Source organism: Carya illinoinensis, chromosome 8 (genome assembly GCF_018687715.1).
Source record: "Carya illinoinensis cultivar Pawnee chromosome 8, C.illinoinensisPawnee_v1, whole genome shotgun sequence".
In the NCBI taxonomy this organism is placed as follows: domain Eukaryota; kingdom Viridiplantae; phylum Streptophyta; class Magnoliopsida; order Fagales; family Juglandaceae; genus Carya; species Carya illinoinensis.
Window position 1 is genome coordinate 28,174,426 of NC_056759.1, and position 27,309 is coordinate 28,201,734.

Here is a 27,309-nt window from a genome sequence, read left to right on the forward strand (position 1 = left end):
TAACATTATATGCGGATCATATGAGCTGTGGCTAAGGGACATTAAGGGTTTGAATATCCATGATTTTATTGCAATAGCTGTTAATCATGCCTAGGACTGTTACTTTTGTATATATGCGGTATACATGAGCTATGCCTATCTTTCTCATCAATAAAATTCTTGTTTACCGATAAAAAAGATAGGTTACAATTGTTCATAAAACAAGGTTACGATTGTGAAGATTCTGTGCCAATTATTTTTAGGTTATTCTAGGTTTACCTCAAGAATCCTCATCTAAGGTAAATTGGTTAATGTCATGCCATATACCTTATGTCTTTCGAGGAGCTCCATCTCTGTCTTCACTTTGTAGCAACTAACACCTAACTGTTCCTGGTCATAAGGATGATATTCATTGCGTTTAAAAATTCAATGTTAATTTTGCATAAGGAAGACTTTAACATCTTTCTCCATGTATTTTTTATTTCCGATATTTTATGGTTTGTTAACCATCTGTTGAATTTTACGCAAAATGAAGAGTTGCCTTAATGGTTTGAGAGTATTCGTTACTGGGTAATATATGGTAATGCTGTTTTTATTTCAAGCAGGCTACAGCTTTGGAAGACCCTGTATTCACCCATACAGATGTCAAGCCTGGGATGGTTGTGAGGGCAAGAACTCTAGCTGTTGACAGCTTTGGCGCTATTGTACAATTTCCTGGCGGTGTGAAGGCTCTTTGTCCTGTCCAGCATATGTCAGAATTTGAAATTGCAAAGCCTGGAAAAAAATTCAAGGTCATGCCCTAGCAGCATGGGCTTTTTGAACTGTTTTTTTCTCTTTATGTTTGCTGCATACTATGGTGGACTATAATAACGCAACGATGATTCATCTAATTGTGTTTTTTTTCCTCGATTCCTGGGGGGATGCAACTTTGCAGGTTGGAGCTGAGCTGGTATTCCGTGTGCTTGGTTGCAAATCCAAGAGAATAACTGTTACACACAAGAAAACACTTGTACGTTCTTTCATTTCTTAATGACTCATATCACTAGTTATTTTTTTAGCATGTTGACATGCACAAATGTATATGTTTGGTTCGATACTTTGATCTATATTACTTGGGACGCTTGCAATAAATTGCAGTTGTTGGTTTGACTAGATTAGTTTTTCAGAATTTTACTTGGCAAAAAAATAATTGGGGATGCCTGCAATAAGTTGCACTTATTGGTTTTTTTCATAATTTTACTTATCAAAAGGTAATTTCACTTCCCTTGGGTGCCCCTTAAAAATTTTCGTTGATTTGGGATGGAGTGATTGAGAAAATAGAAAGAAGGTTAGCTGAGTGGAAAAGGATCTAATTATCCAAAGGGGGAAGATTTACTCATATTAAAAGTATGTTGTCCAATCTTCCAATGTATTTTCTTTCCCTCTTCCCTTTGCCTGCTGGGGTGACTTGTAGAATTGAAAGAATCTTTTTGTAACTTTTTGTGGGGTGGTCTTGGAGATGACAGGAAGCTCCATCTAGTAAGTTGGGATAAAGTTTGTTCATCAGTTACTTGTGGTGGTTTGGGGATCCATAATTTGAGGCTTTTTAATAAAGCCCTTCTCGGAAAGTGGCTTTGGAGATATTAATTAGAGAGGTATGCGTTGTGGAAAAATATTATTGATGCTAAATATGGGAAGGCTTGGGGGTTGGTGTTCTAATGAAGTTAGAAGTGTGTATGGTGTGGGCTTGTGGAAGTACATATGGAATGATTGGGGGGAATTTGCCAACCATGTTTTGTTTAAGGTTGGAGGAGGAGATAGGATTCGCTTTTGGCATGATCTTTGGTGTGGGGATTAGGCTCTCAAGAATGCTTTTCCTTCCCTATTTAGAATGGCAAGGGACAAAGATGCCACTGTAGCTGATTCTGTATCTTTAAATATTCCCCAATGGAATGTGAGATTTATTAGAGATGTTCATGATTGGGAAGTTCCGATTGTTACTTTCTTTTTCAGTAGACCATACGACATAAAAATGGTGCAGGGAGGAGAGGACAGAATGTTGTGGCAACATGCTGGAAATTCAATCTTTTCTGTTAGCTCTTATTATAAAGTGCTGACGTGCCATTGTGTCAACCTATTCCCTTGGAAGTGTATTGGAGATCGAAGGTACGGATTAAAGTTGCTGTTTTCTGCTGGTTGGTGTCACTTGGGAAGATTCTAACAACAGATAATTTGAGGAAGTGTGGTACAATTTGCCTGGACGTTTGTTATTTGTGCAAGAAAGATGGGGATTCGGTTGATCATTTGTTTCTGCATTGTTCGGTGGCAAAGACTCTTTGGGATGAGATTTTCAGCAGGTTGGGCATAGCTTGGGTGATGCCCAAGAGAGTGGTGGATCTATTGGCTTGTTTGAAAGGATCCATGGGCAGCCATCACAGTCTGATATTTGGAAGATGATTCCTCTTTGCCTAATGTGGTGTTTATGGGTAGAAAGGAATGGACGCTGTTTTGATGACAGAGAACACTTGTTGGGAGAATTTAGAGAGTCTCTCTTTCAAACTCTTTTTTTTTTGGGTGAAAACTCTTGTATTGAATGGGGATTTTTTAAATGTTTCTTTTTTAGACTTTTCTAGTTCCTAGTTCCTTGCTTGTATTTAGGCGTTTCCACTTATATACTTCCTGTGTACTTGAACTATGCCTATCCACTTGCATTAATAAATCTCTTATTACTTATAAAAAAGAAGAAGTAATTTGAGGATCTTTAATAAGGCTCTATTGGGGAAGTGGCTATGGAGATATCAATCGGAAGGACAGTCGCTTTGGAGGGAGGTGATTGATCGGAAGTGCTTGGTTGGGGGGGGGGGGGGGGGGTTGGTGTTCTAATCAAGTTTGGGGGGTTTATGGTGTGTGACTTTGGAAGTTCGTTAGAAAGGGATGGGAGAGTTTTGTTAGTCATCTTACTTATGCTGCTGGTTTGGGCTGGGGTTGGGGAGGTGTGTTCCATTCCAATTCTGGTTTGGTGTATTTTGGGTAGTTTTCACGGGCTTTTGGGTCATTCAGGGCACTCTAGTATGGGCTAGGTGTTTTCTTGTATACGTCTAGTGTACTTGGTTACTCCTATTGGTATATATAATGTTTTTACTCAAAAAAAAAAAAAAAAAAAAAAAAAAACTTATGCTGTTGGTGAGGGATCTAGGATCCGTTTCTGGTTTGACATTTGGCGTGGTGATTGGGCCCTCAATATTGTGTTTCCTGCTATCTTTCAATTGGCTTTTTGTTGGTTTGCTTCTGTTTTTGATTTGCTTTGTCGTTGTAGTGGCTCAATTCAGTGGGATATTTGTTTAACTAGAGCTGTACAGGCTTGGGAGATTGATGAAGTTTCAGCTTTCTTCAGTTTTTTATTCTCTTAGGCTTGGTAGTAATGATGTGGATAGGGTGTTGTGGAACTCTAAGGGGTGTAAAAGTCACTGTTCGTTCGTACTATAAGCTGTTGACTTTTCAGAATAGTCCTCTTTTTTCTTGGAAGTGTATTTGGAGGTCTCATGTGCCTTCCAAAGTGGCTTTTTTCATTTGGACTCTCTCTTGGGAAAATTTTGACGCTGGATAATTTAGGGAAGTGGGGTATTATAGTTATGGATTGGTCTTTCATGTGTAAAAAGAATGGGGAAACCGTGGACCATCTACTCTTGCATTGTGAGGTGGCAAGGGCTTTGTGGGATGGCATTTTTTTGGAGAATCAGCTTGGCTTGGGTGATGCCTTTGAGAGTGGTTGACCTTTTTGCGTGTTGGAATGGGTTTCATGGTTGTTCTCAAGTGGACGTGGCTTGAAGATTGTTCCTTTATGTCTTATGTTCATTTGGATGGAAAGGAATGAGTGGTGTTTTAATGACAAGGAGCGTTCTTTGGAGCAACTCTGGAACTTTCTTGTGCACTCTTTTCTGTTTCGGTTTTCTGCTTTAGTGATTAATGGCACTTCCACATCAGGTGTCACTTTCTGTTTTCTAGAATGTATTTAGGTGTTTTCTTTTGTATACTTACTGTGTACATGAGCTTCGCCCATACATTTGTTTCTAATAAAATTTCTTCTTACTTATGGAAAAAAGATTGTTGAGAATTGCAATGATTCCTTCTTGCTGCATAGAAATGTATCTGCTATATGGCATTTCTTTTCCAAATGCATAGACAATTTGGAGATATCTAGTGATGTCACTCGGTGCAATGCAATTTAATTAGAATGGATGATGATTGGGAGGTGGATGCCTGTACTGCATTCTTTAATTTGGTTTATTACTCGAGTCTGAGACCATGCTGTGGTAGAAATTTTGAGGCTCAAGGATCTCCCTGGCTGCAAACTTATGTTCTTTCAGCTTTTGTTTTCCTGATTTTGTTGACCTTCTTACTATTTGTGTAGTTTGTTTCTATTATATACTCCTTGGTTACATAGATAGCGTCTTTTTACTCATTGGCAAAGTTATTACCCATAAAAAATACTTACAGAAGAAAATCTTATACAAGCACACATCCGTTCTTGTTGCTTGGCAGTTGGAAAACATTCACTCATTAGTTTATTTTCATTCCTCTGCTTTCAATGGTAGGCCTTGTAGAGTGATGTTGAACATATTTACTACCAATGGTAGTAATAATAATTAAAAAAAAAAAAAAGAATCAAAGTGGTAACATAATATTTGGAGGATTGCGTGCAAGCACATTGATTTTAATGGTTGTACACATTAGATTAATAGAAATTGTTATTTGGCTGATGCTTTTACAGGTGAAATCGAAACTTGGGATTCTTAGTTCATATGCTGATGCTGCTGAGGGATTAATAACACATGGATGGATAACAAAGATTGAGAAACATGGATGCTTTGTCCGTTTTTACAATGGAGTTCAAGGATTTGCTCCCAGGCTAGTCTCTAATCATCTATGTTACAATTTTGAGAACTCCTTATTCCTGCTTCTAGAGTGTAGTAGGTATTTCCTTTGTATACTTCCTGTGTACTTGGGCTGTGCCTATTCTTGGTGATAAAATCTCTCATTAATTATCAAAATAAATTTTGAGAACTCCTTATATTTGACTTAATTGATAATCATCTTTAAGTTCTGATATCCAACTTTAGTATTCATGCAATACTGATTTTTCTTTTTGGAGGTGTTTTGTTGGAATTTGTATACGTGATTTTTGTTCTGGTGTGATCCCCGCAATATATGCCATGCCAAAATCTGACCTCTAGAGCCATTTTCCACCTCAAATCTGGTTAAAAAATGCCTCTATTGATTGGGTTATAATACCATCCACCCCACATGCTCCCAGACTTCATTTTCGCCATTGCATGCCACAGAACATCTTTCTGTTGCATGGCACCATAACCATTTGCCTAGCTGTGGAATTACACATGATAAGGTGTAAGCCACCTAAAGGGATTGGAGCACATATAGTTGGTCAAGTAACTAGATGATACTTAGGCTCACCCTCTAGTCCACACTACATCTCAAGAAACCCCTTGAGCTTCTCAATACACTCTACCAGACCTGCCAGGATGGGGAGGTGGGGCAAAAAATAACTAGGTAAGTTAGAGAGAGTGCTCTCAATCAATGCAATCCAACCAATTGTGGGCATCGCTGGAGGCAGTGACACTGCCCTACAACCAAGGATTTGAGCCAATACCGTCTTCCACATCACTAAAAAAACTTATTTTGATTTGGAAAAGTAAAATTACAACCCTACGCATCAAAGCATAAAAATAAGCATCGCTGTGAAGTGGCTAGGGCACTGTGGGTCTAAATCTTTTACCTTTCGGGATTGATTGGATGATGACCCAATAGGTGGGTGTATGGAGGGTGGCCCCTTTGTGTTTAATATGGAGTTTTTGGAATGAGCATAACACCTGCAACTTCAAGGATAATGAGAGAGCATTATTTTTTGATGAGTAAGATAACATTTTATTGATAGAAGTAAATAGGCATAGCCCAAGTACATAGGAGGTAGGATAATGAGAGAGCATTGCCATAATTAAAAATTTCTATGCTTCTTTGTATTAGTGGACAACCGCCCATAATAACACATTTTTCTTCCTTCATATCTTTTCTGGATTCTTGTTTTTCTTCCCTTTCTTAAACTAGGCCTTCTGCTTTTGTATATAAAAAAAATCAGTGTATCCTAGTAGGGCAGTGTTTTCTGTGTAACCGTGATGCAGAGAGGGGAGATTTGCTTGAGACTTTGTATCTTCTTCTCCGTCTCTCTGATCAATTGGGTTATGCCAAGAGTTTTGGTTCTGCTAATTACCCTCAGTTAATGATGTTTCCCTGTGAAAATATCCCATCTCTTTTTTTATTTATTTGTCATTGATTGATTGTTTCCCATTATGAACCAGATCTGAACTTGGATTAGAGCCAGGATGTGACCCAAATACGATGTATCATGTTGGACAAGTTGTCAAATGTAGAATAATGAGTTCAGTTCCTGCTTCTCGGAGGATCAACCTTAGTTTCATAATAAAACCTGCAAGGTTTGCTTCCGTTACTTTCTTTGATTTATACCTTTATCTTTCCTGCCTTTGAATTTGATGATGGAGTTGAGTTCAAAATTTCTTTCCTGTTACTGGAAATACCCTTAGGTAATCTTAAGTGGCATATTTGATGAGCTAAAGTTTAGATGGTGAATCAGTGTGAAGTTGTATGGGGGGTTATTGTTTTCAGGTTATTCTTTTATAAGTAAAATAAAGCTTTATTGAATCAAGTAAGTAGGCATATTGCTTCTACTTAGATAGGTCATACCTTTGTATATCTTCTTGTGTACTTTTTTTTGATAAGTAAAACGTGAAGTTAAGATTGATTCTTCTTGTGTACTTGGGCTATGCCTATCATTATTAATAAAATCGTTTGCTTATCAACAGAAGAAAAAGTAAGTAGGCATAACCCAAGTACGAAAGAGAACACCTAGTTACAAGTTAGGACCATGAAATGGATTGTTATCAGGTTAATACTTGGAAAAATATGTTAGCAGGTTATTATAATGGAGTTCTATCTTATCTATACTATGCAAGAATTAATGTTTATGCTGAGTTTCTTTTGTGGATTACATTTAACTTGAATCTCAAGTGGCAGGGTTTCTGAAGAGGATATGGTCACATTAGGTAGCCTTGTTTCTGGAGTTGTTGATGGGGTAACCACCAATGGCATTATAGTCTATGTGAATGCAAAAGGTTACTCAAAGGGCACAATTTCTCCTGAACATTTGGCAGACCACCATGGTATAGAATTGTTTTAGCTGATAAAATTTTTTCCTCCACTTTTTTCAGTTTTATGTTCTTTTTTCTTTAAAATTTTTGGGACTGTCCTAATCGTGTTAATTGTTATGTAGGGCATGCTACTTTGATGAAGTCAGTTTTGAAGCCAGGATATGAGTTTGATCAACTGCTGATACTAGGTAGCCTTCAGCCTGTGGTCATGATCTCTCTTCCTCATCTTCAGTTTACTTACAATTCTGCCCAAAAAACTGAAACCAAAAATTTTTAAATGGGTAGTTTATAATGGCTTTGTTTCTCATTAAGAATCTGAAATATGTTTGCAGAAAAAAGGAGAGAGAATATAATTCATGGCATTATCAAGGGGAAGGAAAATGAATATTATATGAAAAAAGAACTAAATAAATTTTTGGTGACCACTTTCTTATCCTGAAAAACAGCATTATATTTATCTCTGTGTTCATGGGCTTTGCCTAGTTTCATTCCATTCAATAAAGTTTATTACTTATAAAAAAAAATATTTATTTGTGTGTGCACCATGGCTGTGTTGGTGTATATGTGATGTAGGGTAAGAAGAAAGGCACCTCTGATAAGTTAAAGGAGGATAAAATTATCTTCCCAAGCTTATACTGCACTGCCTCCCCATCTGCTGCCCCATCATGTCACCATCCGTACCATATTACCTTTACTCCTAGTAGATCCAGAACTTGAGACAACATGGTGACTGGCTTGCGTCTTTAAGAAAACATCTGAGGCATAAGTAGGATTTGATTCTTTAGAACTGTTGTTTGTGTTATTGCTGTGGACCCTTAAGTCGTAAAAGAGATGCTCACAAGTCCTAAAAATTATGTAGTTGTATGTGATATTATACGTTGGATTTACTTGGAGAACGTAATATATAGAAAAGAACTAAGGACACATTAAAATGAAGTGAACATATTCTCATGATGTAAAGAAAGCAACCTCTTATAACGCTGAAAACATCCTCAAAAAAAAAAAAAAAAAAATTCTTGTGTACTTGTTCTGTGCCTATTCTTGGTAATAAAATATTTTATTAATTATCAAAAAATAATAATAATGCTTCCTCAGTTGATAATCTCTTAAGCAACTTGAATTGAAAACATCCTCATAAACACCAATTTATTGGTGCTTCCTATTGTTAGATTGGCTGTTTTACTTTCACTTCAAAAGATCCAAATCAATGCAAAGTACATGTTGAAGCCAAGTGGCTTGTAGTGCTGTGGCACCATCTTGATGCTCTTCTTTTCCTAATCTGCTGATGTCCTAAAGCCTATCTAGCTGTTTCTGATTGCTGATGTGAGTTTTAAGTATCATTCATATAAAAAAGCTGAGCTTTTAAGTTCATTTAGGATTTGAAGTTTCATCATGGCTTATGGAATTGCTTGTTGACAAAGATCTAGCTTTCATGCTTTTTTCCTGTTTGCTTTCCCTGTCCTTTTCCTCCAAGTGAATGCTTTCTTGTTGATTCTGTTGTTCGTCTCTTATTGTTAAATGGAAAATTTATTATCTTTAAGATGGTGACCTGGTTATTATTCTAAAATTTTTTCTTGCTTCGTAATAGATATTGTTGGCAACAATTTGGTACTCTCTGCAAAACATTCTCTGATCAATTCCTCTCAGCAACTTCCTTTGGACCTCAGTCAGATTCGTCCCAACTCAGTAGTCCACGTGAGTAATTGGTTCTCTTCTTATGTGATTTGTTGCTACAGTTTTTATTTGGAGAAACACATTTTGATTTCTATATAATATGCATTCAAACTGCTGTGGCCTAAATTTTACTTCTCTTAACAGGGGTACATCTGTAACTTAATTGAAACGGGTTGCTTTGTCCGCTTTCTGGGGCGTTTGACTGGTTTCTCCCCTAGAAACAAGGTTTTTCCCCTTCCATGCAGTCCTGCTATATTTGACAAATACTTTGCATGAGTTTTGTTTTGACTCACTCAGATTTTTTGTTGTCCCCTGTAGGCAACAGATGACCAAAGAGTTGAACTTTCAGAGTCCTTTTACATTGGACAGTCTGTTCGTAGTAATATTCTCGATGTTGGTGAACTACTTGAGACTAAGCTTCTGAAATTATGATTTTTGAAGTTCTGAAATTGGGATTAATCCACTCTGCTCCTCCTCTTTCTTTCAGGTCAGTAATGAAACAGGTAGAATAACTGTTTCCTTGAAGCAGTCATCTTGCTATTCGACAGATGCATCCTTCATTCAAGAATACTTTGTTCTGGAGGATAAGGTAAACATGATTGTGGCTCCATATAAACTGGCCCCATATACTGGAAATTTGTGATAACCCATTGATCTTTGTGCTTTTTTGTTTTTGCTACCTAAACAGAATATTTTTTATAAGAATATCTTTATTAATAACTGGAATGGCACAACCCAAGTACATAGGTAGTATACGTAGAAGCACTGGAAGCACAGAGATCAAAATGAAGGTTATGCTTAGAACTTTGAAAGCTTGCGAGAAGATTGTGGATGAAGTTAGATCCATAATGTTAAAAACTCTTTTTAACTTCTTGTTGGTTCAAACTTGTCCTGTAACTTCTATTTTGATTTTATGTCTCTGTTCTTCCTAGTTGGGTGCTTCCTCTCATATACAGATCTCAACAGCCACATTGCTGGTCTTGTGTACTGTTTAAGCAATGTGTTATAGCTAGTGTTCATCAAGCCGCATACAAAAGAAACCAGACGCTTTCTTTTGTATATGTCCCATGTACTTGGGCTATGCCTTTTATCATTATCAATAAAATTGTGTTTGTTTACCCATAACAAACGTGTTCATCAAGCCAGTGTCCTACTTGTTGAGGCTTTCACCTTTTATTTATGGTGTAAGTGGTGGCACAAGTGTAAGCTGCATTTAGGTCCTATTATAGAGTTTTTATCTGAAGAGAAGAGTCCCAAGTTGTCTTTCATTTTGTCAAGCTCATTGGGTTTTGAATTCTGGTTTTTGTAAATGATAAATTCTCTTATACTAGTTGCTCATGTACTATATTATTCCTTGTAATTTGATGGTTTAAATAATTTTGAGATTATAGTGACCTCTAATGAGTATGTAATCTTATATGGTTACTGGCTACTCTCTTAGGAAGATCTTCAAGATATTAGAATATTTTCTAAACCTTCGGAAAGGAATGAGAAGTGTTTTAATGATAAGGAGCGTGGAGTGGGGGGAATCTGGAACTTTTTTGTATTCTCTTTGTTTCAATGGTTTTCTGCTATTGTTCTAAAGGGCGGGAATGTTCATGAGTTTCTATTTTCTTTATAGTCCACTAGAATGTAACTAGGTGTCTCACTTTGTATACTCTTTGTGTACTTGGGCATTGCCTAGTTTCTTCATATTCAATAAAGATTATTACTTATAAAAAAAAAAATATTTTCTAAACCTTGGCCATCTTCTTTCTTATCCAGATTGCTAGGTTGCAATCATTGGAATCTAAAGGTTCTGAGCTAAAGTGGGTTGAAGGATTTAGCATTAGCAGTGTCATTGAGGGAAAAATTCAGGAGGTGAAGGATATTGGAGTTGTTGTTAGCTTTGAGAAGTATCTGGATGTTTTTGGTTTCATCACCCACTATCAATGTGAGATAATCTCCTTACGTTTTGATTATTTCATGGATTTGTTGCTGTGATCCTGGTTATTTATTATCATTACTAATATAATCTTTATAGTAGGGGGAACTACTGCAAAAACCGGCTCGCTAGTTCAAGCCGTAGTTCTGGATGTTTCTGTGGCAGAACACCTAGTGGATTTATCTCTAAAGCCAGAGTTTTTTTATGAATCCAGAGGAGGAAGTTTAAAAAGCCAATCTCATAAGAAGGTCAAACTTTGTGCTTTTTATTTAGGGGCAGTTTTTTAACTTTTAATTATAGTTTGGTATAGATGTTACTTCTTTTTTATTTATAAAGGTTTTATGTGATTATTTCTCTGTCCTTGCCTATTTTTCCCTAACTTATACCATTATGGTTTCAGAAACGCAGAAGAGAACCATCCATGGACTTGGAAGTGGATCAAACAGTCAATGCAATTGTGGAAATTGTGAAAGAGAATTACTTGGCAAGTGTTTGACTGTTAATTATGTTAGTAGCTTTGGTAAAATGATTCACACTTATCTTAAGCTCATATTTCTGGATTGCATTGTGCCTGATACAGGTCCTTTCTGTGCCCGAATATAATTATGCTATTGGTTATGCATCGGTATCCGATTATAACACCCAAAAGTTTCCTCCGAAACAATTTCTGAATGGACAAAGGTAAACATCGAGTTTGATGGTTAACATTTTAAGCTCTATATTCTTCATTGCATATGACCTCACAAATTGGTCAGCTTCTCTTCCAAGCCTTTATGTGGTTAATATTATCCTCTGTATTAATTCCTTTCATCTAAATTTAGTCGTTTTGTACAATGAAACTACTTGTCTGATTGCAGATTTGACATTTTTTTCCCATAATATAGCAATGTGGATTTGCTTATGTGCTTGTAGTTTTTCCATAATTTTTCTTTTCTTGTCTTTTTTTTTTTTTTTTTTTTTTTTTTTTTTTTTTCCTTTTAAAGATGTATTGTTCCTATGTATAAACTGTTTGTCTTATTGCTGATTATTACGCATCAAGAAGTAATGGGAATTAGTTCACGTGGTGCAGTGTCATTGCCACTGTTATGGCTCTTCCAAGCCCTTCAACATTCGGGAGATCGCTATTGCTTCTTAATATGAAGAGTGAAGCCAGTGAGACAAAAAGATCCAGAAAGAAGTCTACCTGTGAAGTGGGATCTCTGGTTCAGGCAGAGGTAGACAGTTTAAGAGTATTTGTTATATTCTAGAGATATTTTTCTATGGTGTCTGGTGATTTTAGTAATTAAAAAAAATTGCAACTGCATAAACCGAGGAGTTTTGACTTTCTGTTCTTTTCGTGATTGCTTCGGTTAGAAGCATACTGCATCGATTTTTTTGACTCTGAGATTACTGATTTTTTTTTATCTTTTATCTTTTATTGCTTGCCAGATTACAGAAATTAACCCTCTTGGACTAAAATTAAAATTTGGACTCGGTTTTCATGGACGAGTTCATATAACAGAGGTATTTTTTTCCAAATTTTAAGGCATCTATTTGATCACTCTTAAAAGTAAATATTTTTAATTGTTTTGTAATTAGCTGGCCATTTACAATTTTATTTGTCCTGTGAGCAGGTGAAAGATGTTAATGGTTTGGAAGATCCGTTTAGTAACTTAAGGGTTGGGCAAACAGTGACTGCAAGGGTTATTGCAAAAGCTAAGCAATCAGACAAAAAAAGCTACCAATGGGATCTGTCGTTGAAACCTAAAATGCTTGCTGGTAAACAATATATTGATAAATATCCTTCTGGTGATCTGTTTCAAAACCTATCTCGGTTACCTTACATTTCTAAAATTCCTTGTTTTTTTATGAGTAAAATGTCTCATGTTTCAGTGCTATTAAAGTCAAATGAGCTTGACTTTGTCTCCCTTTTTTAAATTATGTAATGGGATAGAATCAAAATGTTGTCTTTACTTTCTAAATGCTTGCATCTGATGTATATACTTTAGGCTTGCCTAGACTTGTTTCTAAACCTCATTGTTTTAACTGCCACAGAGACACTTCAGCTTCTCTTCTTTTATTGTTTTCTGTTACTTAGCTACAATATTTTAGAGCTAAAGAAAAAGTTATTGGCATCTTAACTGAGACCTGTAACATCATCGCTTTTTTAGTTCCATGGAAAGACGCTCATTGTTACACACCTCTAAATTTGAGGTTGGCATTTATGCAAATGAATCATTCTGGACCATTCCTCATTTTATTGCTTATTTTCTAATCAATGTACTTTTTTTAAAAAAATAAAAATATTATTAAATTACTTATGTCAAAAAATGACCTATTGTTAAATTACCTTTTTCATGACTTGTATTGCTAAACTAGCATGCATAGGTGATGCTCCTGTATATGTCCCGTATACTCGTGTCTTTGTTTATATTATGCTCAATAAAATTGTTTGTCGATAAAAAAATGACCTATCCTCTTCTAGGAATTCATACCCGTATTGTTTGTCTTTGTATATGTCCCGTATACTCGTGTCTTTGTCTATTTTATGCTCAATAAAATTGTTTGTCGATAAAAAAATGACCTATCCTCTTCTAGGAATTCATACCCTTATTGGAAAGGGGGAAGAAGTAGGAGAGTATTCTGCATAGTTGGGTTAACTAATCAATTAAATGATATTGAGAATGTCTCCCATCTCTTCTTTAACCTTTGTATCCATGTTCGTTAAAGTTTATCACTTATGAGATTCTAAGTTTCTGTTCAAATGCAGATTCCTTTGAAATGGAGGGCAAGCTGATGGCCAACGATGTTGATTTTTCAACTGAACAATGCATCACTGGTTATGTATATAAGGTGGACAGCGAATGGGTTTGGTTAACAATATCTCGAGATGTTAGAGGTCAGCTTTTTATTCTTGACAGTGCATCCGACCCTAGTGAACTAGAGGGATTTCAGAAGCGCTTTCATGTGGGGAAAGGTGTTTCTGGTCGTATTTTAAGTATTAACAAAGAGAAAAGGTTATTACGGTTGGTTCTACGTCCTTCATTTGCTGTCGCAAATGGAAATGTTGCTGGTGTAGATTTAAAGATGGATGATCATTTGAAAGATGTTACATCTCATGTTCATGAAGGAGATATTGTGGGTGGAAGAATATCGAAAATACTTGCAGGTGTTGGTGGATTGCTCGTGCAAATTGGTCCTTATCTGTATAGTAGAGTACATTTTATGGAGCTTAGAGACTCATGGGTGCCTAACCCATTATCGGGATATTACGAAGGGCAATTTGTCAGATGCAAAGTGCTGGAAGTCAGCCGCTCTGTCAAGGGCACCATTCAAGTTGATTTATCATTACGTTCTTCTTTAGATGGCATGCTTACTGAGTCTTCTGCAGGAATCTGCAACATACAGTAAGTGCTGAGGATTGCTAATCTGATAAAAATTAGAAGTTTACGTTCTTGTTTTTAAAGGACAGAATTTATGAATGGTTAGGTAATGTTGTTTCTTCAGAAAATAAGCTTTTTGTTTCTATTTTTCCATTTAGTGCTATATTCAATTTACAACTTGCTGGTAATAGAGTTACAAGCCTCGTAAATGTGCATGCAAAGTGTTGTAGACATTGTTGGATGGGTTTTAATTATGACCAACTTTTGTTGCTAATTTTAAGCTACATAAAAATGCTCTAAGTCATTTTTTTTTTTTCTTTTTAATATGCAAACCACTTCCAAGGAAGGATGGAGCTATCGGGGATGAAGTTAGAATCAAGGAGGGGCTAAATTTATTTGAACCGAAAAACTGTCTCTAAATTATTTGGATGAGATTTTTGGTAGGACGGGTATTTGCTTGGATGATGCCTTAGAGCGTGGTGGATCTTTTGGCTTGTTGGAAAGGCATGAAGGGTAGTCATTGCATTGCTGCTATTTGGAAGATGGTTCCTTTATGCTTGATGTGGTGTTTATGGTTAGAAAGGAATAGGTAGTGTTTTGAAGATAGAGAACATTCGTTGGGAGGAATTAGAGTTTTTTTCTTTGGGAAAATGTTCTTGTTCCGAATGGGGTTAATTTTCATGATTTTCTTTTAGCTTCTACTACTTCCTAGCTTGCATTTAGGTGTTTTCTCTTGTATACTTCCTGTGTACTTTGGTTATGCCTATTTACTTGATTCAATAACACTTATTACTTAAAAAAAAATTATTCGGCCAGAGGAATAATATTGCAAAACAAAAAATATTTAGGTTCAGTAAATTACGGAAACTATCTGCTTAGAAATTTAATGGTATCCAAGATATTAAAAATTCGTTCCATCTGCAGTTTTCCTTATTTATAGTTGTTTATCTAAACACAGTATTGTTTTATGATTTACAGGCAGCCTCATTCCAAACGTGTTGAGAAGATTGAGGAACTTCATCCTAATATTGTTGTACAGGTTCTGGATATTTTTATGTTGTCATCCTAGGCTCTCCTGGATGTAATTGCTTATATTATTTCTCTTCCCTCATAGTCTATTTTCTCTCTTTTTACTTACTACGTCAACCATGATTAATGTCATGTTTACAGCACGCTACCAAGTGCAAAACAGCAACAGTTTTTTTTTTTGGGGGTGGGGGTTGTTCAGGGTCCTGCAAGAAATTCTATGTCTCCATTATCTTTAGTCGTAGTCAGTCTTTTGGGGGTGGGGGTTGTTCTAGGGGGGAGCGAGAAATTCTGTCTCCATTATCTATAGTCGTAGTCAGTCTTTCTGAGAGAACTGGTATTGAGTAGGCAAGTGGAACATTCACTAAAAGATATTCAACATGCACCTTTTCAATTCTTTCTTAGTTTTTTATTCTTTTCAATTTTGAAAAACTGCTTCCTCTGATTTTCTTCGTTCACGTATAGCTCATGTTCCAATCACTTAATATTGCTTCATTTTTATATCAGCTTATTTGTGTTTGATAGGGTTATGTTAAGAATGTTACATCTAAAGGATGCTTCATTTGGCTTTCTCGGAAGATTGATGCCAAAATCCTTCTCTCAAATTTATCCGATGGATATGTCGAGAACCCTGAGAAAGAATTCCCTGTTGGAAAACTTTTGATTGGCAGGCAAGTCTCATTTATCTTTTTACTTGTTGGTTGAATTGATACGTAGGGGTAGAAATATGGCAATGAACTAAGAGGCTTGAGTGTAGGGTGTTGTCTGTGGAGCCTTTATCAAAGCGAGTTGAAGTGACATTGAAGACATTGGGCAGAAGCAGCTCTTCAAAATCTGAAATTGATGCTTTGAGAACTCTACGCATTGGAAATATTATGTCTGGCAGAATTAAGCGAGTGGAATCATATGGCTTGTTCATCACAATTGACGACACGAACTTGGTAAGGAACAAGTTATTCAATCGAAGTCTTGTGAAAATGTACTTGAAGATAGGTCATTAAAAATATCAGTTTTTGGAGCCTGGAAATTCCCAGACGTGATCCACTTCCCAAATTGATGCTTAAAAGTCAACCTGTTTTTTTAAATCAGGATTATTTCAGCTGGATGGTGCGGGATCTCTTTAGTTATAAAATTACATAGAAGTTCTATGCACTGTTGATTTTTTAATTGAAATATACTTGGTTTTGAGTCAATGATTTTACCTTGCAATGCCATGTATGCATTGTGACCTTGGAATTTATTTGTATTTGTGCTCTTTTCTTGCGTAGGTTGGATTATGCCATGTGTCAGAGCTTTCAGATGATCATGTTGAAAGCATAGAAACTAAATACAGAGCAGGGGAGAGAGTGACAGTGAAGATATTAAAGGTGATCATATTGTTTATGAAGAATCTTTGAGAGTTGCACTCCCACTGGCATTTTAACTTTTACCTCTCATTGGAAAATATAATATACGAAATTTTAGATCATCTTTAAATCATTGTTAGTTTTGATTGGTGGATACTAATAATGATTATTCACCAAGATCAACTAAGGATTGGGTATTCACCAAGATCATTGTGTTTTTGTTTTTTGTTCAATGATTTCTTATTGATTTTCTTCTGTTTTTTGTTCTGTTTTAGGTGGATGAACAAAGATGCCGCATCTCTCTTGGAATGAAAGGTTCCTATATGGGCGATGGTATTGATTTTCAACTACCCTCACAACAAGAACCTGATGAAGCCATTAGAGAAAATGGTTTTACTACTTTATTAACATCTCCTGGTAGTAGTTTGCTTGGGGCTCAAAGTATGGATACTGAAGATGAAAATGGAGATTGCCCAATTCTTGCACAAGCAGAATCAAGGGCTTCCATTCCACCACTTGAGGTCAGTCTTGATGACATCGATCAATCCAGTATTGATAATTTAGTCGGTCAAGACCAAGAGAATATTGATGAGGCAACCACTGTACATGAAAAGAACAAGAGACAGGCAGAGAAAAAGGCGAAGAAAGAGAGGTCATTTCAGTTTTCACAATTGTCCATTCCTGGCCATTTAGTTTTTAAGGGCTAGTTCTATTTTATTTTTGAAGTTTTTATTCAGTTGAACTTGGAAACTACCCTGAGCAGGGAGCAAGAAATTAGGGCTGCTGAGGAAAGACTAGTGGAGAATGATATACCAAGAACTGCCGATGAATTTGAAAAACTGGTTAGAAGCTCTCCTAATTGCAGTTTTGTATGGATAAAGTACATGGCTTTCATGCTCTCTATGGCTGATGTTGAGAAAGCCCGTTCTATTGCTGAAAGGTATTCTTTGAGCTATTTGCTTCTGGCCACTTCCCTCGTGCAGTTACTTTATTTGGAACTTGCTCTATCTCCACTCTTGGAGGTATCGACCCTCCTCTCCCACGTTGACCATAGACACCCCCACTTTCCACCCACCACGTTCCCCCCACCCACCCACACCACCGCCCCCTCCCCCCCCCCCCCCCCCCCCACAAAAAAAAAAAAAAACATGAAAAAAAAGTCAAAAGTTATCTTATGGGAGTTTTCCTGTTAAGCTGTTAGAATGGGTCTGCCATGTGACCAGATGGAATAAGTTACTTCTGCTGTGTTTAATTGGAATGGAACTGTGTTATGAAATGGAAGTGTGTGAACCTCCTGGTTCATGAGACTCCCGTTTATCAATTACTTATTTTGCACATTAGCCACTAACTACAAGTTTTCTTTCATTGGAACTGCTTCCTAAATACATTTGAATGTATTCCAATAGCCTTAGCCTTTTGCTTTATGATTTAAAAAAAAAGTAAATTTGTTCGCTTATGGGCTCTAGCTCTTATGGCACTTTCCTCTAATACATAATAATATTAATAAGTAGCTTTTTAAATCGTTATTTTTTGTTTTTAGCCTGAACTGAGATAAGAAAATTTTCTTGCTTACGCTACCAAATATAGTGAGGAACTTTGGTAGAATGTCAAAGATAGGCAGGCTAACAGGATTTTTCCCAAGAAAGTTGGGCACCGTTTTTAACTGAATTATTTCAAAAGTTTTTTTTTTTTCTTTTCTTCAGTAAAGTACTTTTTTTGTCACCTAACTAAACTTTGCTCAGATATTGGGAGCTTTTGAGTTAAAAACAAAAGATATTGCTTTTGCTAAATCAAATTGAAGGGTGATATAAAATCGAAACCTAGTCTCCTCCGTCCCTCGGGACCAACAGGGGTTGTATAGGTATATTCAACTGTTGTCCATCGACTATGCCTTTCGGCCTGGTCTTAGGCTGTCCCTTTCTCATACATCTTTGTGAAAGTCTCTCGTTTTTCGAGATCCTGTCCATCATTTTTTTATTTGATCTTTTGATGCAATGTGGCTATCATTATTTTCTAAGAATTTATTCAAGCCAGTTAAAATTTTTTGATGGGAGCGATTTTACCGTTCCTCTTTTTCCCCTTTCCTCAACCTTCCTCTCCCCTAGAGGAGAAATGAATGGCTAGACAATAGTTGAATATAACAAATTTCTTTGCCGAATCATCTCCTGCCTGTTTCTTCTCGTTCATAAATAGCAAAAATAGATTACATAGATCATGAAATCTGACTTCCTATCCTAAAGGGATTCAAATCTTGGATAAGATATGTTTCCCATACTTATCTACCAAATCTAAATATTCAAATCACAAATCCTATAAATCCTATATAGCTGTATAAATCTGTCTATACCCGAAATACATAGATAAAACATAGGAATTAATTCAAATAAATATAATCCACTAATACTCCCTCGCAAATTGATGCTGGTGTATCTACTAGCATCAATTTGCTAACTAGGAATTGATGCCGCTGTCTAGTCATTGCTTTTGTGAATATCTTAGCTACTTGAAGATTTGTAGAGATATGAGGAAGAAGAATAGACTTAGCCTCATTGGCTTGACGAATATAGTGACAATCCACTTCAATATGTTTGTTACGCTCGTGAAATACTGGATTGGTAGCAATTTGAATGGCACTAGTGTCGTCACCATGAAGAGGAGTTGGCTTGTCTTGCGAAAAACCAATCTCTTGAAGAATGCCCCTTAACCACATCACCTCAGAGCAAGTTGCTGACATAGCTCTATATTCAGCTTCAATAGAGGATTTAGAAACACACTCTTGCTTCTTGCATTTCCTGGAGATGAGTGAATCTCCAAGAAAGATGCACCAACCAGTTGTAGAACACCTAGAATATGGGCAGCCAGCCCAATCTGCATCACTATAAGCCATAAGTTGTAGAGAAGTGCCATCAGAAAAAAACAGCCCACTGTTAGGAGTCCCAATCAAATATCTGATAAATTTACTGACAATATGGACAGAATATGAGATATCTGAATGTGTGATAGTGAGGTAGATTAGACTCCCAACAAGCTTCCTATATAATGTAGGATCAGAAATTAAATCACCCTCATCCTGCCGATACTTCACACTGACTTCCATAGGAGTATCAACTGAAGTAGTCTCCCCCAACCTAGCCTACTAAACAAGGTCCTGGGTGTATTTATGTTGATTAATAAATAACCCATGTGGCTGTATGAATTTCCAGCCCCAAGAAATAAGTCAACAGTCCCAAATCTTTCATATGAAAGACCTTATGAAGATGCATCTAAACCCTCTGAATAAATTCAATATCGGATCTAGTAATAATGATATCGTGCACATAGACCAATAGGAAAACAAAACCAGAATCACTCTTATGAAGGAACAAAGAAGCATCATACTCACTCTGAGTGAATTGAAACTCAAGTAAGGTATTGCGGAACTTCTCAAACCAAGCTCTGGGAGCTTGTTTTAGACCATACAATGACCTTTTCGGCTTATAAACATCATTAGTTGAGGAAAGGGGCATACCAGAAGGAATTTTCATGTAAATGTCCTTTTTTAAATCACCATGAAGGAAAGCATTCTTCACATCTATTTGATGCAATCGCCAAGACTAATAAGCGGCAATGGCATGAAGGAGATGAACAATCGTCATCTTGGCAATAGGAGCAAACGTCTTGTCATAATCAATCCCATATTCTTGTCTATTTCCCAAAGATAACAAATGAGCTTTATCTCTCAAGGGACCCATCTGATCTAATAAGCTTCACGGAATACACCCACTTACTACCAATAGGTGTCACAGAAGAAGAACAAGACACAATGTCCCAAGTGTCATTGGCTGCTAGTGCATCCCTTTCTACTTGCATGGCATTCCTCCAACACTCATGTTCCATAGCTTGCTTATAAGAGGAGGGAATTGCAATAGAAGAAAATGTAGCAGACATAGAAGAATGAGATGAAAAACCATACTGATCCGGGGTTTGGAGACTCTAGAAGTATACCGATGAGATGGTGGATCATAAGTTGTGTCAAGGGATTGATCAGGAGCCACGGGCAGATGCTCAGAAGGGGCAGAAAGAGCAATCGGATCTGCTAGATGAGATGATTTACGCCTGGTGTAAACACAACCAGGTTTAAACCGAGTGGAAGCTGATGTAGAAGTTGTATCCTCATCTGAAAAATTTGGCAAAACACAAACTAGGAGGAATAGCGTCTAGATGAGTACGAAAAAATTGTTGTTTATCAAAGAGCACCATATTGCCAAAAACTCTAATGCGTTTAGCCTGAGGATCATAACAAACAAAACCCTTTTGAAAAGAATTATATCCTAAAAAGGCACATTTGACTAATTGAGCAGAAAGTTTGTCTTTCGTGAGATGGAAGATGCACAAAACGAACACAACCAAATGAGTGCAATTGAGAATAGTTTGGGGAGTGCCCAAATAGCAAAGAATAAGGAGAAACATTGTCTAATACTGGAGTAAGTAATCTATTAATTATCTTGTGTACTTGGGCTATGCCTATTATTATTAATACTACCGTTTACCTATAAAAAAAAGGTAATCTATTAATTAAATACACAGAAGTAGACAAAGTTTCACACCAAAAATGGGAGGGCACACTCAAATCAATTAGGAGAGCCTGGACAATATCAAGAAGATGACGATTCTTTCTTTCAGCTACTCTATTTTGTTGTAGAGTATATGGGCAAGAATGTTGAGAAATAATTCCTTGATCTTGAAGGAACATTTGAAACTCAGTAGATATATATTCTCCTCCTGAATCGGACGAAGAACCTTAAGAGAGGCAGAAAATTGATTAGTGAGATAAGCCAAGAAACGCTTGAATACTGGAAATACTTCATTCTTAGTGCGAAGAAAGTAAATCCACGTAAAACGAGTATAATCATCAATTAATGTCACAATATTTATAACGATCATGAGATTCTATCGGGGCAATACCCCACACATCACAATGAATAACATCAAGGGCACGAGTGGCATGAGATCCTTTTGAAGGAAAAGGATCAAAATCAAAATTTAATTGATCAAGAGAATATAGTTCTTTATTGCCTATTAAATCGGAAGATAACAACTTAGGAAGTATGTGAGAATTGGGATGCCCAACCGCCTATGCCAATCCTTCACACTCAAAGTACCAATATTACAAGAAAATGAAGATAAAGACTTTGACTCAACAGATTTTGAATCTAAACATAAAAGAAACAGCCGACTCTCTTAAGGACCCCTCGCAATCATTTTCCCAGTCACCTGATCCTGTATAAGACAACTAGAAGAAGTGAATGACTCTACAATTGCTGTCAACTAATTGTCCAATAGAAATCAGATTGGTATTTAATGAAGGAGACACAAAACATTATTCAAGGAAGGAGAAATGTCACCTACAGCAGTGATAGGTCTGCCGTGTGAATTTTAATTTGACCAGCATACTGTGAGACATTAACAAGAGAGTGTGAGGCACTTGTTATATGGTTGGTGGCACCGGAATCAAAATACCAAGGTTTAGAGGTAGATTTGGTTTTAACTGAAATACCAAAGAGCTGAGATGATCATTTGTTGTACCATTTTTGGTGTAATAGAGGTGGAATTTTGAGAAGTGGAAGCTGGAACATGAGGGGAAGTGGCCAAGGTAGAGCTGGCAGCACTAGTAGCCTCAGCAGCAACTGAATAGATAGTTTCTCGGCGACGTGGAGGACATATCTGGCAATCCTTGATGATATGTCCTTGCTTCTTGCAATAGTTGCTCGTTTTCTTAGAGCAATTTGCAGCGAGATGCCCATGACCTTTGCAACTATAGCATTGAGTAGTGCTCAAATCCCTCCCCCTTTGGTTTTTCCTTGAGCTGCATATGCCACAGGAGCTGGAGTAGCTTGTTCCATGACTGTTTGGGTCATCAATCTTTGCTCCTCTCGAAATCTCTCTCCCAAACACATATCAAGTGGAAGCATTGGATCTCGGCTCATCAGATTAGCATGAATAAATTCAAATTCAGGCCTTAGTTTGTAAGTTACCAAATGAAAAAGAAACAGAAACTCAAGAAAGAATTGGAAACCAAGAACCGACTGACTTTGAAACTGAAAAGACCACGCAGCATAATTCTCTCCATTGAATCGAACCAGAAGAGAATCTCTAATTTCAGAAGACATGATAGACAAGAAAGCCTAGCTGCAACCCTTGAGACTAGAGAAAAAAAATAGTCATAACTCTGGAAACAGAAAAACCCTAGCCGAGAATCTGGAAATCAGAAAAAAAAAACCCTAGCCGAAAATCTTAGAATCAAAAAAACCTAGAATTCTTAACCTTTCTCTGATGCCATAACAAATTTCTTTGCTGAATCATCTCCTGTCTGTTTCTTCTCGTTCATAAATAGAAAAAATAGATTACTTAGATCAGAAATTCGCAATCTGACTTCCTATCCCTTTGGGATTCAAATCTTGGATAAGATATGTTTCCCATACTTATCTACCCAATTTAAATATTCAAATCACAAATCCTATAAATCCTATACAGCTGTACAAATCTGTCTATACCCAAAATATATAGATAAAACATAGGAATTAATTCAAATAAATATAATCCACTAATAGAATAAACAAGATAAACATAATTAGCAAAGCAGCTACTTCTGGTGGTGCATGGTTGAATATCGTGCTGTGTGTAGGTGTTTTACTTTTACAGACTTTGACTATGATGTTGCTGTTTGCTTTTTGTAGGGCTTTGAACACAATTAATATCCGAGAAGAGAACGAGAAGCTTAATATTTGGGTGGCTTATTTTAATTTGGAAAATGAGTACGGAAATCCTCCACAGGTACTAGAAAAAGAAGGTACTTTGTTGTTTTTTCTTGCTTTCATTGTTGTTCTGGCTTGCGTTTTGTTTTATTAGTTAGTGTGCTTCTTCAGGTGGCTGTTACAAACGTCTTCCAAAGAGCTTTGCAGTATAACGATCCGAAAAAGGTCTATATGGCACTCCTGGGAATGTATGAGAGGACAGAGCAACATAAATTGGCCGATGAGCTTCTTGACAAAATGACCAAGAAGTTCAAGCATTCATGCAAGGTACTTTCATCATTTCCTAGTTCCTACAATCATTCTGTCCTTCAACAAAATATTTAAGTTTTATCTTGGTTCAGGTTTGGTTAAGACGTGTGCAAAGAATGTTGAAGCAACAGCAGGACGTGATTCAGCCTGTTGTAAATCGTGCTTTATTAAGTCTTCCCCGCCATAAGCATATCAAGTTCATCTCACAGACTGCTATCCTTGAATTCAAATGTGGGGTTCCTGATAGAGGAAGATCCATGTTTGAAGGAATTCTGCGGGAGTACCCAACAAAAACAGATTTGTGGAGCGTTTATCTGGATCAAGTAAAATCCTTTTTTCATTATCCCTTAAATATGGTTTGGCTGTCGTCTATTTAACTTACATTCTTATGTCATACTTGCAGGAGATTCGGCTTGGAGATGTGGATGTGATACGCGCACTCTTTGAGAGGGCAATCAGTTTGAGCTTAGCGCCTAAAAAGATGAAAGTGTGTACAAATTATATATATTCAGCAAAAGAAAAAAAATTGTACAAGTTATTTATTGTCGTTTCAAGTTTAAAATAATCAATATACCTTTTTCTTTTTTTATAGTTCTTACATGATGTCTTGATTTGCAGTTCTTATTTAAGAAGTATCTCAAGTTCGAGGAGTCTAATGGTGATGAAGAAAGAATCGAGTCTGTGAAAAGGAAGGCAATGGAATACGTCGAGAGTACAATGGCTTGATTTTTCATGCTTTGAGAAACGATTTTATTTGGGTTTCTCGGCCTTGTTTTGTTCGTTAGCAGTTAGGCAGGCCCAAGAAGGGCCCAATTATTTGCCTTGTACATTCGAAAGTCATCAATTAATTTGTCTTTCTAATACAATACTGTGTTTTCATATTTACTTCAAATTTTTAACTAGAAAGTGTCGTCATTCGATGTTGAAATGCCCTCATTATGAAATTTTTGCCTACCCTTTTAGCATTTCTTTTTCTCTAATGATTGTGTTTACTTCTGACCTTTGAAAGCCCCCCATTAATTGCATCTTTTAGAACTGTACCTACAGAAATCTGCCAAAAATTAGTTTTGAGCTCTCAAAGACCACGCAGATATTGCGATGGGATCAGTATTAGGCCAACAAACCCCCCAAAACTCCGACCAAAAGCCACCAGCACAAGGAAGCAAGTTTAATGCGTTCGGCTCAGCCGCACAACCACCCTCCTACCCAAGATTGGCATTTGAAACCTCCCAGGGACGTTCTGTGGATGGCTCAAGAGACGACACCTTATCGGGATCCTATATAACAAAGGCCAAACCCACCCCAACTCCTAAGATAATATCATAGCTATTGAGTAATGTATCTAATAAATTGTTATCTAATGGTAATAAATATGCTACATTTTATATAGTCGGGTGATAGTGTGGTATATAAAATTTTTTGAGGATAAAAGTTATCTCTTTACTCATTTCCTTTCTACAAGTTGTTATCGCATGTCTCCTTACTAGACTTAAGGTGGCTCACACGCCACATCTTAGTGTTTTAAATTATTATATTATTAATATTATTATTTATTTTATTCAAAAATTATATTAAGAGTTGAGATTTTTAAGTAACTGCTTGTAATCACTAAGTCAATAAATGTTGACGTTGGAAATCATGTTAACGTAAAAGTGGTCTCTCCACTTCCTTGATGGTAGGAAGGTGGGAGAGAATATGCCAAGTGAACATGGTTCCTGGCCAGCCTATAAATTGCCTGTGATTAGCCATTAAGTCATATGCAAACGGTAAAAGAGACTTGGCTGAAAATCCTATTCTTTTACTCTTCATAGAGATAGTGAGAGGATAGAGAGTTTATGAAATTTCTCTACCTAGTCTCAATCTCTATCTTTGGTTTTCAAATTCCTTGGTTCGAGACTTTAGCAACTATGATGGGAGGTTAGATCATCGTTTTCTTTTGCATATAGCAAAATATATATGTTCTTTTTCCCATTTATGCTTACATTATTGGTATCAAAGATAGGTTTTTGTGTCATATTGCTTAGTATAACGTTGTTTTCCATCGTCATACTTATTTTAGATTTTTATCTATGCATGAAATTTTATCTTCAATATTTCATCTCGGATTTTGATGGAGAATAAACGATCTGTTGAAAATTATTCTCTCTGTTATTTCAGAGGCTATAATATGCTTATATTTGAAATATAATTTGGATGTGACGATTTTCAAATATAATATGCTTATATATATATATATATATATATTTTTTTTTTAATATAAGTTTTTGAAATCTTTTGAGCGTATGAGTTTCTTGATTTGTCCACATCTGCATCTATTCAGTTTAAGTTTTACGAATTACTTTGCAAGTGTAATGATGATTTTTATTCCATGTGTTGTGGGCCTTGAAGTGTTTCTAAGTCCAGTTTTCTTTTAAATTTGTTTGACGAGATAAAAGTGTTTGACATAAAATTTACTTGTTGAAATAGTCAAACGTAAATGACCAGTTTTCTGTGACAATGTTTTTGTTGAGTATTGAAATTTTGATTTTTAAGTGCTTGGGATTTGCTTTTCAAATATGACGTTGTTGTGTTTTGGGACGTGTTTGTAAAATGGCCAATTTATATGGAAGCGAAATCTGATACAATTTGTTTCCTTTGCCGTGTGTTCGATTTTGCAATCATTTGTTGGTAATATGCGGTTTGTGAGGTTATGAAATTATTTTGTGCATATATGTTTATGTGCATTAATGTTGATGGGAAGGAATGCATGCTGTCAATTCCTGAGTATAAGAAAGTCAAGGACTCATAAAAGCTATCGAAGAGCAATTCGTTAGTTCTGACAAGGCACTTGCAAGCATACTAACAAACAAGTTGTCAGTGATGAAACATCACAAATCTAATAGCGTGCATGAGCACATCATGGAAATGAGGGATATTGCTGCCCACCTCAAGTCTTTAAAGATTGAGATTATAGAATCATTTCTTGTCCATTTCATACTCAACTCTCTCCATACAGAATACATGCCATTTAAGATATCATACAACACATATAAGAAGTGGTCCATTAATGAGCTTCTAATTATGTGTGTGCAAGAAGAGGAGAGGTTGAAACATGAAAATTAGGACAGTGCCAATTTTTTCACTCATAAAAAGGGACAAGGAAAGAAAGGAAAGGGTGCTGATGGTAAACCTTTGAAGAAGAAAGAAAATTGGTCATTCAAGCGAGATGGCTATAAGGACCATAAGGATGCATGCTTCTTCTACAAGAAAAATGGGCACCAAAAGAAAGATTGCTTGAAATACAAGAGATGGCTTGAGAAGAAAGGTAATCTTGATGTTCTTGTGGTACCCGAATCAATCCACCATGTTTCCCCTATGAGATAGTAAGGTAATCATAAATTAAACTAATTACAGTACCAAGAATTAGATTATATCATGAAGCTAAAGTCCTTACGCCACAAGTCTTCCAACTTTAGACATAAATATATTATAGTCACACTATTTTATTATGTAAGGACACACACTCGTCCTCACAATATGCGAGGCGTGCACGACTCGAGTGGTCATCATCTAGTGTCGCGGCTACTGCCAAACCACAAGTGAGAGCCAGGGGCGCCATACAAACTACACTTTTTGGACCCAATTTATGTGTAGTTTTCTCAAGGTTGGTAAACTCTGGCTCTATGTGACTGGAGATATCCTAAAGTCTAACAAGGACTCTACTGAGTCTGATGAAGCCCTTTGTACTCACGTTAT

The 27,309-nt window shown here is 36.5% G+C and overlaps 1 protein-coding gene across 2 annotated transcripts in view; it reads left to right on the forward strand.

Annotated features, from left to right (window-relative positions):
* Positions 1-24,539, forward strand: part of LOC122318448 (rRNA biogenesis protein RRP5) — a 32,446-nt gene extending 7,907 nt beyond the window's left edge. Inside the window, exons 12-40 of one of the 2 annotated variants that reach the window (XM_043135809.1) lie at positions 585-770; positions 914-988; positions 4,730-4,866; positions 6,333-6,467; positions 7,066-7,211; positions 7,322-7,387; positions 8,788-8,894; positions 9,018-9,098; positions 9,192-9,266; positions 9,361-9,462; positions 10,638-10,806; positions 10,900-11,045; positions 11,198-11,281; positions 11,378-11,478; positions 11,867-12,011; positions 12,226-12,300; positions 12,411-12,555; positions 13,547-14,183; positions 15,138-15,198; positions 15,711-15,856; positions 15,943-16,126; positions 16,454-16,552; positions 16,807-17,183; positions 17,295-17,471; positions 23,248-23,344; positions 23,437-23,592; positions 23,667-23,897; positions 23,978-24,061; positions 24,193-24,539. In XM_043135809.1, coding sequence (XP_042991743.1) covers positions 585-770; positions 914-988; positions 4,730-4,866; positions 6,333-6,467; positions 7,066-7,211; positions 7,322-7,387; positions 8,788-8,894; positions 9,018-9,098; positions 9,192-9,266; positions 9,361-9,462; positions 10,638-10,806; positions 10,900-11,045; positions 11,198-11,281; positions 11,378-11,478; positions 11,867-12,011; positions 12,226-12,300; positions 12,411-12,555; positions 13,547-14,183; positions 15,138-15,198; positions 15,711-15,856; positions 15,943-16,126; positions 16,454-16,552; positions 16,807-17,183; positions 17,295-17,471; positions 23,248-23,344; positions 23,437-23,592; positions 23,667-23,897; positions 23,978-24,061; positions 24,193-24,300 — 4,332 coding nt within the window. In that variant the 3' untranslated portion in view covers positions 24,301-24,539. Of the gene's footprint in view, positions 1-584; positions 771-913; positions 989-4,729; positions 4,867-6,332; positions 6,468-7,065; positions 7,212-7,321; positions 7,388-8,787; positions 8,895-9,017; positions 9,099-9,191; positions 9,267-9,360; positions 9,463-10,637; positions 10,807-10,896; positions 11,046-11,197; positions 11,282-11,377; positions 11,479-11,866; positions 12,012-12,225; positions 12,301-12,410; positions 12,556-13,546; positions 14,184-15,137; positions 15,199-15,710; positions 15,857-15,942; positions 16,127-16,453; positions 16,553-16,806; positions 17,184-17,294; positions 17,472-23,247; positions 23,345-23,436; positions 23,593-23,666; positions 23,898-23,977; positions 24,062-24,192 lie in introns of both variants that reach the window. The other variant, XM_043135808.1, reaches the window with a different exon arrangement.
* The last annotated feature ends 2,770 nt before the right edge of the window (positions 24,540-27,309 follow it).